At 58.1% G+C, this 12,266-nt stretch overlaps 2 protein-coding genes across 4 annotated transcripts in view; both read right to left on the bottom strand.

The window, feature by feature from the left end:
- Positions 1-8,334, bottom strand: part of SOX13 (SRY-box transcription factor 13) — a 33,376-nt gene extending 25,042 nt beyond the window's left edge. Inside the window, exon 1 of one of the 2 annotated variants that reach the window (XM_071817603.1) lies at positions 8,171-8,334. The gene's annotated coding sequence lies outside the window, so the exon portion shown is untranslated. Of the gene's footprint in view, positions 1-3,231; positions 3,266-8,170 lie in introns of those variants that run through there. The other variant, XM_071817604.1, reaches the window with a different exon arrangement.
- A 1,813-nt stretch (positions 8,335-10,147) lies between these two features.
- On the bottom strand, positions 10,148-12,227 carry SNRPE (small nuclear ribonucleoprotein polypeptide E). 2 transcript variants are annotated; one of them, XM_065854603.2, is made up of 5 exons: positions 12,099-12,227; positions 11,855-11,881; positions 11,422-11,484; positions 11,098-11,176; positions 10,148-10,412 (listed from the first exon to the last, which is right to left on the bottom strand). In XM_065854603.2, exons 1-5 carry the CDS (start codon positions 12,150-12,152, stop codon positions 10,357-10,359), a joined length of 279 nt encoding a protein of 92 aa, XP_065710675.1. In that variant the 5' UTR covers positions 12,153-12,227; the 3' UTR covers positions 10,148-10,356. The 2 variants fall into 2 exon arrangements, with proteins under 2 accessions (XP_065710675.1, XP_071673749.1); XM_071817648.1 differs by lacking the exon at positions 11,855-11,881 and having other exon boundaries at positions 12,117-12,197.
- Between the last annotated feature and the right edge of the window lie 39 nt (positions 12,228-12,266).

Below are 12,266 nucleotides of genomic sequence, written 5' to 3'. Positions count from 1 at the left end.
GGGGAAGCAGGAGGGCAGAGCTGCTGCCCCAACAGAGCGGGTCGAGCTCCCCAGGGTTGGTGAGTTTGCGCTGGGGCACCCTTTGGAAAGGGGGATTTGTGAAGCTTGCCGAGCTCCCACGGCCGGCAGGGCAGGACACACCGCGGGCACGCGTCTCCCGCAGCCACAGAGCGCACAGGGCTCCAGCCTGGGGACAGTGACTGCTCCTGCGCTCGCTCTGCACCTCGAGACACAGCTCAGAGCACGTGTGCACACACAACCGCAGAATCAGATACCGGGCGGTCAGGATTAGGAAACCGTTTTCCTGAGAACAACTTCAACACGAGACGCTGACACTTCGCTTTGATTTAGCACCCCAAATATTTCCCCCCCATCCCCAGCGCCACATCCTCAGCATCTGGTTGTGGCACGATTCACTGGCCGGGCAGGAAAGGGCAGGAAAGGGCAGGATGCGACTTTGGTCACCACGGCACCTCCAAGATGTTGCATCGTTCCTGCTCGTCACAGCCTAACCAAAGCAGGGATCCATTTACCCGAGCACCAAACCCCCCCGGTGCTCACGCCATCCCCATCGCGTGGGTTTACAGCAGCTGTAGCTGCACAACAGCTGTTGAAGGGAGGAAGCAGCCAAACTTAGCAACAGGATGTACCCTCAGATAGCATGATCGATATCAGAAACACAGCTTCTCAAGTGAGAGCTGAGCATTCTGCCAAATTGAGTGTCTCGGGAGATCGGCACCGATACCGGGTGTCTCTGACTCTGCCTCGCACCCCCCTGACTTCTCCTCTCCCGAGTCACTTACAGTAACTGGGTGACGTCCCCGCGCTCTGTGGCCGCTGGCGGTGGGTGCTGTGGGAGGGATGGATTCAGAGTGCGGGACCAGAGGGGAAAAGGGCACGAGTGTGCTGGGATCTCAGGGAAGGGACAGGGACCTTGTGGGAACGTCGCTCCCTGCCCAAACGCACGGGTCCAGCTGGATCAGAAAGCGTCTGGGTGCTGCAGATGCGCTGCTTTGATAATGTGCCCTGCAATAACAACCCCGCGCTGGTGGGAAATGTGTTGGCCCCCGGGCTTGAGCACCGCCAGCCCATTACCAGGCAGGACCAGACATCGGGAGGCACCAGGATGGCCCCAAAAGGGGGTTTTCCAGCCAAGAATTGGATAAAACCTGCATCAGTTCCACTAGAGCCCATGAGCCATCGCGAGCTCTCCATCACGGGCTGGGATGCCTGACTGATGGAGCAGCCACGCACCCGCTCCCATGGCACATCCTGAGGGGCTGCTGCCGATTTCCACCAGCCAAGGATGCGGGATGCAGGATGCGGGATGCTGGGGACCAGTGCCCTGCGTGACGTCCCTGCCCGTACACCTCAGAGGTTAAAAATCCAAGCGCTTGAAACAAAAGCAGCTGAGAAAAGCCACATTTCTGGTCTGCCCGGTTCTGGTTACCGGCCTGCGAGTACAGCTGGCTGAATGCAAAGCTCGGGGTTGCTAAGCCCTGGATGTGAGTCATCAAACACCCCAGCCCAGAGCCATGGGCTCCGGCTCGCACGGGCGCGCTGGCCCTGCCGTGGGTGCCCAGCGGTGCCGGGGTCCCTGCCTGGCGCTGGCAGGAGGTGACAGCGACCGATGCTCAACCACCAGCCAGGCTGCACCATCCCTGGCATGGGCTCTGCCCACCCACCCCCTCGCTCTCCGAAGGGCTGAACCTGGTTTTATTATAGAGCTGGCACCAGGAAGGCAAAAAAAAGAACCAAACCCCCCTCATCTCTCTATCTGCAGCCATGCAAGGAATATTGTTCAGCGCAGCACAAAAGCATCCCTGAAAATAGAAGCGCCAAGGCCAGGCCTGCCAGTGGCTGTGTGAGATAACGTCTACTTGCAAACAGTGTGCCTTTGTGCCGCTGTCACTGTCCCCATTGTTCAGGAGCCTATTGCCTCGGGGATATTGTTCCCTTCTTTTGTCTCAGCCCGGCTCCTTTTTGTTTGACTTTACTTACCATTTCATTCCTCTCCTTTGTGCTGGGGTTCTTTCTTTTGTCTCTCTCTCTCCCCCTTTTCTCTGTGTGATTTGTATTTAGCAATTGTTCCCGGCCCGTTGGAAACACAATGTACTCCGGGCTCTTTTCTCTCCTCCGTTCATTACCTATTCAGGTGGGTTTGTCTGCCCATAGGTAACGGGGAGAAGCTGGGGGGATGTCCCTGGGAGCTCCCACGCCTCTGAAAGAGAGGTGGACTTTGGGGACAGCGGGGTCCCCATGTCCCCAAGCCTGGCACCACGTTCTCCTTTCCCTCTGTGACAAATGAGCACCAGGAGAAGGACAAACAGGACCCCAGGTCACCGCTGCCTCGCTCACAGCTGACGAGCCGAGGATGCTGACACAGACACGATGGTGTCACCCCCAGAGACAGAATGGGGATCCCAGCCCGGTCAAGCAGCCCTGGCACTGGTGGCCCCTGGTTAACTCCACCTTGGCTGTCCCCATCCCTGCTTTTGGGGAGCCAGTGAGGGGACAAGGACAGCATTCAATGGCAGGAAACAGCGAAGCTGCCTCGCAGCAGCGTTCCCACTGCCCAGTGCCCCCCAGCATCTCCCCGACGCTGCCTGGGTGCCCTCCGAGAGGGACCCTGGGGCACCTGCCACCCCGTGCCGCCAGCCACCAGCGCCAGGGCTGCTGCAGCAAAGCGGGGAGCGGGTTCACCCCTCTGCTCCCAGCAGCTGGGGGACCACAGGGGAGCAAGGAGCAGCTGAGGGCTGGGTCCGTGCGGTGGCTGGATGCACCGGGAGACACAGTGACAGCGCAGAGCCATCTGGGGACAGCTCAAAGGCTCCCGAGGTGCCCCAGCGGCTGCAGGACACTGGGCACCCCTTGCACCCCATCCCCTCCCACTGCCTCTCTCCCCTCCTGCCTCCTCCCCGGCCCACAGAGCATTCGGGGTGTCTGCAGCGACCAGGGGGGCACAGCCACCAGGGCCGTGTCTGTCCCCAGGAGCAGGAGGACACCAGGAAGCCTTCCCGGAGCGCGGTGACGGCGAGAGCTGACAAGTGGCCATCCCGGGAGACAACAAAGCCCCGCTGTTCTCGGGCACGCACCGCCTGACCTAACGGGACTTTTCCATCCCTCCCGCTGATGAAACCCCGAGGATCAAAGCCGGCTGGAAACCACCTCCTCCTCCTCTCACACACAACCCGCGCGGACGGGGAGGCCACGGGGACCCCCCAGACTCACCCCGCGAGCGAGGGATGGGGGGACAGCGAGCAGCCGCGGTGGGTCCTCGGGGACCGTGTGAGCCCCCCGAACGCAGGCGGCCCCGGGGCCGCGGGCTGGGGCTGTGGGGGGGCGTGCCTGGGAATAAAGGGAGCAGACTGTGTCCTATTGTTTCATTGTTATGGCTTCAAAGGACAATGGGGCATTGTTGTCTCTGGGGATCCCATTGTTTGCTTTCGCTGCAGATCCCAGCCGCGCGTGGATGGAGGTTTCCCGATGGCCAGGCAGGCTCTGTGTGTGGGACACTGAATAATGAGGCAGGCGTGTTTCCTGCCCCACCACCCTTCCTAAAAAGGCACGGCGCCCTGCAGCCCGCTGTGCCCACACCGGCCAGGGCACAGCCCGGCACAGCACGGCCAGAGGCAGCAGGACCACCCATCCGAGCGGGGAGCGCGGACAGGACCCCCCGCAGCCCGCGGGATGGGGTGGTGCAGGGGGCTCACCCCACAGGGGCCGGGGTCGCTGTCTCCATCCCTGCGGGCTCCAGCAAACCCGTACCAGGGGAAAACCCACCAGCATTCGCAGTGGGAGCTGAAGGCTCATCTGCCAGGACCATCCGGCTGGATGGAGGTGCCCAGGCTCCCACGAGATGTGGCTGTGGTCCCACTGCCTTCCCAGTGCCCGGTACCGGTGCTCCCCTCTCTGCATCCGCAGCCAGGGCACCGTGGCCGCCTTGCAACATCCCTGCGTTACTGCTGCCTCCTCTCATCACAAAGCATCCCCCCCGAAAGACCCGTGTCCCCCAGGCACCCAGAGCAAGAGGCCTTTGCTGTTGTCTGCTGCAAAGCCCGACCTCTCCACCAGCACCAGGGAAAGGCACATGGTGCCATCAAAGGGACTTGGGAAGGGACAACACAGCCCCGAGTCCTCCTGCCACTGTTTGTGCAGCACCCCAGGACCTATCTGCATAAGCTCCTTCCGATGTCAAAATAAACCCGGGTGCTATGCTAAAGCTGGGGGAGCACGGAGCCACCTCCAGCCCCAGCTGAGCCCACCCCACCAGCCCAGCCCCGGATTGTCACCCTCGGAGGGAGCAAAGCCCAGCCCAGGCCGTTCGTAGCCCCAGGCCAAGCTCAGCTACACGAGAACAAATAACAGGGTTTGGGTTTTTCAGAGAGAGGGAAGCAACAGCAGCTGATAAAGGTATAAACTCAACCTGGCTTTGTTTGTGCATGTTTTAATCCTGGGAATTCCCACTGATCACACGAAGAGGGTAGACCTTGCTTCTCAAACGCCTCTAAGGTTCATTTCTGGAAAAAGCACCGAGGGATTTGCTTGGGGATCAACAGAAGCTGTTTGGGAAGAACAGGGAAGGTGTGATAAGAGCCGCTGGGTCTTGGTGCTGCTGCAGCACCTGCCCCGGACCAAATCCCTCTGCTCCCCCGGGCCTCCTCCCCACCACGCAGCAAGGGGACCCTCCCCTGGGGACCCCGCTGCAGTGTGCAAGTGTTATTTACACACAGACCCACGTGCACACGCTCTCTCCCCCTTGAATACTGCAATTTCCTCTCTGATAAAGAGCTCCTACCGCAGCCCCCCCTTCCCTCTGCCCCCAAACTCGTGCGCGCCTCACGCACCCATTTCGGAGCCCACCTTGGGCTCTGATATTATCTCACTTCCTCGATATGAATATTAGCTCTGTTGTTGATTTACGATAAAGGGATGGGCTCCAAAATGCAGCGCTCAGGGAGGAGGCAGGGGTGCAGCACGAGAACAAAGCCTGCTCGAGAGCGGATGCCGGTCCCGGCTGCACCAGCTCCACGGCCCAGCGCCACCAACGCGCGGTCCCGCTGCCCTCCTGTCCCCCACACCTGCATGGGACACGGCGGGGGGCCCCAAAGCAGCTCTGGGCTGCCCATGACCCGCGGGGTGACAAGCAGAGAGCAGCTCTGCAGGTGCCACTGACACAAAGCACCGCGCTGGGTGTCCCTGTGCAGCGGGGTCACGGGGGTCTGGGTCAAATGCTGGGGGTGTTCAAACTGCCCCTCTCTTTTGTAGCATCTTAATGTACAAGATGCAAGCGAAACACGGGAACCCTTTAAGATCCCTCTCCAATGAGACCTGGCCTGCTTCTAGCTCAGTTTACAAGGTGAAAACACAACCGGTGGAGCAGTTTAACTCTGAACCCACACGACAGGGAGCTCGGGAAGGAGAGACACGTCCCCAGATAACTCAGATCTCTTGCCATGGCAGAGGGCCTGGCAGCCGGAGCCGTGCAGGCAGCGGGAGCCACGGGGGCAGCAGGGGCCACACAGGCAGTAGGGAGCACGGGGGCAGTAGGGGCCACGCAGGCAGCGGGAGCCACGGGGGCAGCAGGGACCACGGGGGCAGCAGGGGCCACACAGGCAGCGGGAGCCGCTCCATCAGCAGGTCGGCGTACAGCGCGGTGCCGCTCGGCCGAGGACATCGCGCCGCTCCATCAGCCGCACCCTGGGGACTGTTCAATATTGCTCCTGTTTCACAGACACGAGGCTGAAGAACAGCAGAGAAAGGAAAATGTTGAAAACAAGAGCCAGGCCGGCGGGAAAGCTCGGTCCGCTCTTGAAGCTCCGGCCCTTGCAACAAGGAAAGTCCTGCAAACCTGATCCCACAGCCGGTGAGATCACAAAAACTGGGATAGGACCCAGTTGTCTCAGGTCTTAATAAATACATGTGAGTAAAATACAGTGCCCAAACCTGAAGCTATCTTGTGGCTTTGTTTTCGCACATCTACACCCCAAATCCCACAGGTAGCTGACAGCCTGCCCCGCGGAGCAGAGCCATAAATAACAACATCTCTGCTGCAAACTGGTATCGCTGCCGGGGGAGCCCAGAAAACTGTGCTGGGTAGGAACACGGCCCAAAGACAAGTGCAAGAAAACCGGGCTTAAACAGCGCAGCTCAGGGAACAGCGTCGTCTTCTGGGCGACGGAGTTTGCTGCGACACCTTGGGCTGAAATCCGTCCAAGGCTCTTTGTGTGCGTGTGTGAGGAATTAGGGAAGCACGGCTCCCGCAGCCCAGGTCAGCGCTGGCAGGAGCGCGGCGGCCCCGGCGCCCGGCTCTGCGCCGGGGGGCTGCCTGGAATGCGAGGCAGCGCGGGGGGCGGCGCTGCTGCTGCTCTGGCAGCGTCTCCTGCTGCGCGCAGGCACGGTGCCCATGACTCATTTTTCCAAGAGATGTTACAAACAATAGTAATGATGCCCCTGGTGAGTATGAATGTGAAAAGGCACGCCGGGGGGGGGGTAACCATGCTGGGCACCTTGTGTGTGGGCTGCCAACGGAGGGCAGTGCCACCAACAAAACCTGCTGGAGCCAGTTTGTTGGCGCTGCCTGCGAGGAGAGCACTTCTGCGGGGATTTTGGGGGGGGGAAAGGGCAAAACGGCTGCTCAGCAAACCCTCCTCCATGTGCTGGTGCTGGTTACCGACCCCGTGTGCAGGCAAACAGGGGACCGGGTTTACTGCCCGGGGAGAAAAACGGCAAAAAACAACCCGAAATGGTCCCACCCCGTGGGGATTGGAATGAGAACAGGCGGGGAGTTTCAGCGAGGCTTGCGGTGCTGCAGGGCTGCTCTGCCTCTACCCTCCACACGAGGTTTCCATATTTAAATGCTGCCCTGAGGGGACAGCTTCTGAGCCTTTGAGTCCTTGACCTTCCACTGGTGTCTGTTTGGTGCTATTATTTTTAGGCACGGGCTCCTTAAAACATACCAGCACTCGAAATAAGGTCCCAGATAACGTGCGCTGAAGTTCGAGGTGTGGAGGCTTCGGGAGGAGGGAGCTCAGCAGGACCAAGGGTGGAAAGGTGGTTTGGAAAGGTGGTTTGGAAAGGTGGTTTGGAAAGGTGGTTTGGAAAGGTGGTTTGGAAAGGTGGTTTTCCCCGGTACAGCCCACGCAGCCGCAAATCCCACCTCCCCTTTTCCTCACTGTATGCTCAGCAGGCCCACGCAGTCCGAGTAAATACACAGAAAGGCCTTTCAAGAGCCAGAAGGGACCGAGGTGCAGACAGCTGCTGGCTCAGAGCTTTCGGTTCCAACATATAGAAAAACTGCCCTACAAACCATTGCGTCCTACCAACCCGTGTCCCTCTGGCGAGGCAGGGCTGCTCTGCTCCTCTCACAAGCACGGGGAGTCCCATCCGCAGCAGGGCCGGCCAGGGCGAGCAATTCCCAGGCGTGAAAGGGAAGAAATGCAGCCTGTTCCCAGAACCCCAAAGCCACAGGCAGAGAAAAAGGCCAAATATTTACTCAAAGTATCTTCTAGCGCTGCTAAAGGTGAAAACGCTTCCGAGAAAGAAAAGAAATCAACTGCTGCAGAGCCCCACCTGGACCCGCGTGGGCTGTGACCCGGTGGCCTCAATCAACACCACGGTCTCAAACCAGAACAGCGCACGGTGAGAGCTCTGTCTCGTGTTCCCTGGGCCATCATGTGTGCAGAAGCGGGTCTCAATCATTTGCTTTTTAACAAAGAGCGAGCTCCGTTCCTAAAAGCAGACACTGGGGTATGGTGACACGATATCTAGAACCACCCTCAGCTGGGTTTTGGGTTGAGATAGGTACCTGAGTGCTGCTGGTGGTAGGAAAACGTTCTCTGGCAAACCCCGCCACAGGGACGCTGCTTCCGAGAGACGTGTGAACGCTGCAGCGCGGTGTCTGTGCTAAATATGACACCCCCTGCAACCACCCAGCGCGCTGCGCCGCTCCTCGTAATGCCACCCAAGGCACCTTCTTCAAAAGGCGCCCTTCCACCCCCCCGTGACCCTCCCTGCACCCTCCGCCCTGCACCGGAGGGAAAGGACTTTGCATGTTATGAAAAAAAGCCCACAGTTTGCCAAAAAGCAGAAGGCACCAGGCTGCGAGGCGGCAGCAAGCCAAGCCAGGGCGGTTTGCTCACACCGAGCCCGAGAGCCGCGGTCACTCTACCTTGTTCTTCCTCACCAGACCCTCACTGCTCATCCCCGGCGCAGGATGCCCTGGGTGCAGAGGAGCCGCAAAGGTGCTGGTGCCCTGGAGATCCCGGCGCCCCGTCCGGCCGCCACACAGACAGCCCGGTTTGCTTTTCTTCCAGGTTGTCTGGGAGCCAGTAAAGCTGCTGGAGGCACCGGGGACTGTGTGTTCCTGCCCGGGCTCAGGACGCGGGGCTGGAGGGGCCGGGGGAGCTGGCCGAGCCCAGAGCACCCTCTTCTGTCCTCCGCGCTCTTTTGCAGCCGGTCTGGAGTCTCATTGTGGCACTGAGCGGTTCCAGCGGCTCATGAGACGTCACCTCCTCGCTGCCTGCGGCGTGGAAACGCTCAGGACACTGCAAGGATTCAGGCGTAACAAAAATCAGCGAGCACTGATGAGTCAGCCCTGTGGTTTTCCCGAGGACGGACGAGCGTTCCTCAGGAAGGCGGTTTCGGCAGAGCCGGGATTGTTGCTGTGCCGGGTCTGTGCGCTGGTCGTGCCCAGAAGCTGTTCTTGGACCACAAGGCGCCCCTCAAACAAGGGCGCAGTGTTTGCTCCTGGACACCCACACCCGCCGGGACGCTCCGGCACTTTTCATGGTTTCCTGCTGGGGAGCGTCCCCTTTTCTTCTGCAACTCCCCCCCAGTAATTGCTGCCTATTTCAGTGCCTTATCATGAGATGCTGCGGAGCTGATTAGCCTGGACTTCCTTCCTCCCATCATCAACCTGCTCCAATATTGACGTTCATCCGCGCTAATTTGATAATATCGAAGAGCAGAGGAGCTTCAGGAGGCATTACGGGGCCCTCAAGTGCTCCATTTGGAGGCGGTGGCAGCACCGCTGATAAGAACCAGCTCTTTCTCTCCTAATGTCCCACTTTGCTCACAAAGCAGCCCCTTGCCGGCCACGTGCAAAGCGGACAGACAGACGTCCGTAGGCTCCCAGCCAGTTTTATTCCAGTGGATAAACTGAAGCCAAGAGACGTGATGCAACACATCCCATCAAATAACCTCTTTCTGAGAGGCTATTAGTGAAAAGTTACACACGCTTGGGGAAATAAAGGATTACTTCAGAGTTACTCCAGCCTTACTTGGCAGAGGGGGTGTTTTTACAGAGGCTCCAGGCACCATCTCTCTGTAGCAACACAAAGACGCGGGTGGGTAAATTGAATTCCCCATTAGCACAACACCCGAGCTGCTGAGACAACCCATTCTGGCTCCATCGATTCCTGCCCTTTGAGGCAAGAAATCCTCCATCTTCAATTTCTTAATGTTCAACCTTAAGATGATACACAAATTTAAGTTCGGAAACACTGAAAGCTTATTAAATGATTTCTAGTGCGGCCTGCGTATCAAGGTTCATTCCTCTCCATCCGGGTAATCTTAACCTGAGTTACAATTATAGCCCAAACCTTTATTTTTTAGTCTTTCTTTACATCAGCAAAGCAGCAGAGGACACAGAGACCTCACTAAGCCAGGGAACCCATCTTCTGTTTGTGCGACAAGCATCTCAGCTCTCTCATGGAAACCGAAGTAGAACAACCCGATCCTCAAAAAGATAATAATAATAAACTAGCGTGATAAAACCCCAACTGATACACCCGGTATCCCAACTTATTTAACAGTGCCGTGGTGCAATCTGGAGATTCTGCCCAAAGCAGCACGAAATTCGAGATTAAATCCAAACCGACTGCCCTCTGTGCTTCTCCACCCTGAAAACGCGTTCTTTCCAAGCACGCCTCCCGGTGTGGTTTGTCACAGGTGGGTTCCTGCGCCGCAGCCCCCAGCCTGTCCTGCAGAACCACCGAGCTCCAGCACCCCAGACCAGCCCCCCTGTCCACCTCACGCAGTTCCCGAACCCACAGACCCATGGCAACAATCATTTTGGAGCCACTTCTCCCCGCTCTCTACCCACAGAGGGGCAGGAGGCCGAAAACAAGCAAATTGGTCTCTACAGTTTACGTGAAAAATGTTTATTTGGGAAATACATTATGCACTGTTTCAAACTACAAAAGAAGAATTACATGCACAAAGACACACAGAGTTCTCAAGCCTGCACATGGCTCCCAGTGCCATGTAACTTCCCACCTATTGCTGGTCCTGCTCCCACTAGCACTTCATCCACTCCAAAGCACCGCGGCCTTTGTTCCAAGTGCAGAACAAACCCTAGTTAGAAACGCTTTGCAGAAGAGTGATATTGTCCCCCTTTAACATGATCCGACCTGCAACACAGAGAAAGGAAAACGGGGGATTAGAGACATCCCAGACTCTGACAATAACCTGTGTTCAAAAAACACTTCCCAACGGCAAAGGCGCTTGTGAGACAACACCTGCACGACAACCGAGTTTCTTCCCAGTAACGCGACAAATGACCGGGTTTTTATCAGTGACAGAGTCCCTTCCCCTCTGGCCACACGATTTGGCTCCACAATTCACACACCAATGGATCAGACGACACAATCTCCACTGCAGCGCTTGGGGTTTGAGCAGCGCTCTGTCCCCACTGAGAGTCCGAACACGTCATACTTGTCACAAACTGCTGATTATCCTCATCAGCGGGAGGGAAATATTAAATACCCCCAGGTAGGTTGTTCCCCGACTCGGAGGTGCCCCAGTGAGGAGCTGGACAGGTCCCTCCAGCCTCCCTGGCTGCAGGGGAAGTGCAGTGCAGTCCCTGGGTGTTACACACGACTGACAGACAAAAACCAGCCCCAGGCAGACCCTCTGCACATTCAACCAAAGCACCAGCTCAAAACCCAGCAGGAACCGCGACCGAGACGGTATCTACACCCTGTGCTGCCAACTCAACGCTCTGCGCATGTTTCATGCCTTCAAGGGCTGCTGTTTGGAACAGCCACGGCACCGGGTCTCAGCCACCGCCCCGGGGACACGGATGCACTGACTTACCCAGCTGCTTCCTCGATTTTGTTTTGGAGTGAATCTCCTCTGCGTCATCCAGCACCAAGTTCATGTATTCATCGAAGCCCTAAAAATCAGCAACAAAAGCGGTCAGTGAGCTAAACCACCCCCTCTAAGCTTCAGCAACACGGAAACAAACTATAGTTAGCTGTGCTGACGTGGGCTGGACAACTAAGACTCTTCACTCAAGAGGTGTGAAATATTTCCAAACCCCCATGGTAGCTTCTCTTGATAAGAAGAAATAGTCTTATGAATTCGAATTTAAGAAAAAACAATCAAAAAGAGATGAAAAGGGGACACGCTGATACTCACAATGATGCAGCCTTCTATCCGCATGTTCACCTGCTCGTAAAGCCACACCTGGATCCTGGACCTCTGCAAAACGGTGGAGGAGGAGAGCAAAACAGCGGCATAAACACTCCCAGCGATTTTATTCTCTCCTATGTGTTAACTGACCCTCTCCAGTAACAGCCCCTATGGTTCTGTAGCACTCGGAGTCACCTTCACGCGTGGTTTCAGTTATTTCCTCCGGTATTTTTAAGTTATTGCACTATTTCTGTGTTCACTGATGGACGTGGAACAGCACACGATTTAAAATACATTTTAAATCCACAGAGGAAAACACCCCCCCGCCTGTTCCAAAGGCAACTCCTTGAGAAGGAACCGCCGAGCCCCGGACCAGCCCGTTCCCCAGCCCGGCACAAACGGCTCCAGCGCCCGCGGCACGAACCGGCCCGGTACTCACGTTCTGCAGGTAGCGGAAGATCAGGTTCTGCAGCGGCGCGTTAAGGACTCAGCGCGGGAACACGAACCGGGAACACGAACCGGTGAGTCAGCCCCGCGGCGGGACCGGCACCCGGGGACCGGCACCCGCGGCCCGGCCGCGCCTCACGGGCCCGCACGGCAGCTCCGTCTCCCCCGCCCGCCCCGCCCGCCCTCCCCGCGGCCCCAGGCGCGCCCGCCCCGGTTCCCCGCCGCAGGAAGGATACGATGGGCTGCACCATCACCTTCTGCACCTTCTGGCCCTGCCCGCGGTACGCCATGGCTGCCGCGCCACACGCTCCCGCCGCCGGAAGCCGCCGAGCACGGCGGGAGCGCGCAGGGAGCTGTGGGAAACTGGCGGACCCGGCCGCTCTAGGAAGCCTGGAGGACCATCG

Source organism: Patagioenas fasciata, chromosome 21, assembly GCF_037038585.1.
Source record: "Patagioenas fasciata isolate bPatFas1 chromosome 21, bPatFas1.hap1, whole genome shotgun sequence".
Taxonomy (NCBI): Eukaryota; Metazoa; Chordata; class Aves; order Columbiformes; family Columbidae; genus Patagioenas; species Patagioenas fasciata.
The sequence above is the reverse complement of the archived record's forward strand: the minus strand, read 5'-3'. Positions and strand labels throughout refer to the sequence as shown.

Coding starts and splice junctions, on each gene's coding strand:
- SNRPE (XM_065854603.2), bottom strand. CDS start 12,152: ATGGCGTACCGCGGGCAGGGCCAGAAGGTGCAGAAGGTGATGGTGCAG. Junction 11,177..11,421: donor GGATAGAAGGCTGCATCATT/GTGAGTATCAGC, acceptor GCTGATTTTTAG/GGCTTCGATGAATACATGAA. Junction 10,413..11,097: donor AAAATCGAGGAAGCAGCTGG/GTAAGTCAGTGC, acceptor TCTGTGTTGCAG/GTCGGATCATGTTAAAGGGG.